At 53.0% G+C, this 2,534-nt stretch overlaps 1 protein-coding gene across 1 annotated transcript; it reads left to right on the top strand.

Moving 5' to 3' along the window:
* The first annotated feature begins 464 nt into the window (after positions 1-464).
* Positions 465-2,030, top strand: LOC136507843 (uncharacterized). Its single transcript, XM_066502446.1, has 2 exons — positions 465-515; positions 697-2,030. The coding sequence occupies exons 1-2, from the start codon at positions 465-467 to the stop codon at positions 1,777-1,779; spliced, it is 1,134 nt and encodes a 377-aa protein (XP_066358543.1). The 3' UTR covers positions 1,780-2,030.
* Positions 2,031-2,534: the final 504 nt, after the last annotated feature.

Here is a 2,534-nt window from a genome sequence, read left to right on the forward strand (position 1 = left end):
CAAAACTCCTCCCAAAACATTTCTTGCATCTAACAAAACGGATGTAATTTAACAAACTTAGATCAAAACATCACAAATAAATGTCAACGAGAACCATAACTACAATACAACCAATTTCGTTCTAAGAACCAAAAGCAGTTAACATTAAACCATAAACCTAGGGTTTCCTATTTGATGGACAACAATGAACCAATAACATAACTACATGCGCCTAGGTTTGCTAGCTTTTTTCATGCCTTGGTATCATCCTAAGGTTGTATAATACATATATTGAGGGATAGAATAAAACCCTAAGTAAAATCCGACTAATATATACCGAATCGATGCAAAAAAAAACTAGGAGGGGAGCGAGGATACCTTGCTCTTGAAGATCTACGGATCAAATCAAGTGGAGAGAGAAAAATCTGAGAGAGAGGAGAAAGAAGAGGAAGAACGCTCAAGCAGGAAGGTTGGGCCGGGGTTATATGGCAGGGAGCTCGGCGCTAAGATCTACTGGCGTCGAGGTCGGCGCCAGAGTGACTGGCGCCGAGCTCCCTGCCATGTCATCCACCGAGCCATGGCGCCAAGACGTGTTAGCTCGGCGCCAACATCAATAGCGCCGAGCTAAGGGTATATTTTTTGAATTCTTTTCATCAGGAGTCTTTTTGTTAGAAACTTCTAAAAAATAATGGTTAAATTGTAAAAAATTCGGTGGAGACGTGGAGTCCTCTGCTGCTACTGTACACCACCCATCGTACCTCCTCCAATTCAATTGTACCTTGGAGCCGGCGTCCTCCAGATCCAAGATCAATTGTAGCAGCCGCAGCCGGCGGCGGGTCGTCGTCTCCATCCTCCCGGTCCCGGCGGCCCCAGCAACTGCAATCCTCCAGCACCACCATCCGCGAGAGCAAGCAGCAGGTGACGCTGAAGCTGACGTACCTGGAGATCAACAGCTGGGTGTGGGAGGTGCAGCAGCAAGGCCAAGCCCGAGCCCCTGTGCGCATCCTGGTGGATCCCCTGGTCGTCGGCAACCTCGACTTCGGCGCGCCCTGGCTGTTCGACGGCGCCAAGAAGAATCCCAAGGTGAAGGCCCTAGGGGTGGACGACCTGCTGGCGCCGGAGGCGAGGCCGGACCTGCTGCTCATCACGCAGAGCCTGGACGACCACTGCCACGTCCGGACGCTGACGCAGCTGTCCGCCAGGGCGCCTGACCTGCCGGTGGTGACCACCCCCAACGCGCAGCCAGTGCTCGACTCCCTGCCCACGCCCTTCCGCCGTGTCACCTACCTCGACCCCGGCCAGTCCACCGTCGTCAACCAGCAGGTCCGGGTGCTGGCCACCGCAGGCCCCGTCCTGGGGCCGCCGTGGCAGCGCCCCGAGAACGGCTACATCCTCATGGCCGCCGCAGGTGATTGTGATGGTGATGAGAGCGGCCCCGGCCTCCTCTACTACGAGCCGCACTGCGTCTACGACAGGTCCTTCCTGGAGGACAAGCGGCTGCGGGCGGACGTCGTCATCACGCCGGTGGTGAAGCAGCTCCTTCCAGCCAACTTCACCCTCGTCTCCGGCCAGGAGGACGCCGTCGACCTGGCCAGGCTGCTGCGAGCCAGGTACGTGGTACCCATGAGCAACGGCGACGTCGACGCCGGCGGACTCCTGGCAACCGTGCTCACCAAACAGGGGACGACGCAGTCCTTCCAGGCCTTGCTGTCGGAGGCGCTTCCCCAGGCGCAGGTCCTCGAACCCACGCCCGGCGTGCCGCTCCAAGTTCAACTGCAGCTGGACATCATAGATCGATGATGGGCAATGAGCACAGATCGACGCCACAAGGCGTACCTGTCTGTGCATATAAATATATAGCATCTTCAGCCAGAATCATAGCATCTCTCTACATATATACATACATTCTCAGAGTTTAGGGATACTTGTTCACAAAAAAAAGAGTTTAGGGATACTGCTCTCTCTATATCATGGAGTATTCATATAACAACATCCATCTATATAATCAGCCAGAATAATGATTTTATACCATCTGCAGCCCCTAAACGTAACTCCTGTAACTTTTATTTATTGATTAACCTCTCTACAAATGACCCACATACATACAAATACATACATACATTCGATGTGAATTTAAACAACAAAAGATTTGGAGACAAGGCAAAAATAGCTCAACGGGGCAATGCAAACCACCAAAAAGGACAGCATTCAAGAGCTCCCTGCGTGCTCTTCTCCAACCCACGAGAGTTTCCACGCGTGCCGGGCTTGATGTGCCCAACCAACCGCAAAGAATTGTTGCAAGCTGCAACTCTTCCAAAGCATACACATGATGTCTGTAATGGTAATGAGCAAACTTATCGGTGTGTCCCGCCTCTCCTCCTCGAGGAGGACGAGGATGCAATGCGTGCCCGAGGAAGCCCCAGAATAGCCACCAGCCCACCGATGAAAGATGAACCGGCTGCCACCTGCAAAAGCCGGTGCATTTCCACCGCCGAACATTTGATCCCATGGCCCACTACCAAGTGACACAATAACCTGCAACAGGTGTCAGTTAG

The sequence above is a fragment of the Miscanthus floridulus genome, chromosome 15 (assembly GCF_019320115.1).
Source record: "Miscanthus floridulus cultivar M001 chromosome 15, ASM1932011v1, whole genome shotgun sequence".
NCBI classification, from domain to species: domain Eukaryota; kingdom Viridiplantae; phylum Streptophyta; class Magnoliopsida; order Poales; family Poaceae; genus Miscanthus; species Miscanthus floridulus.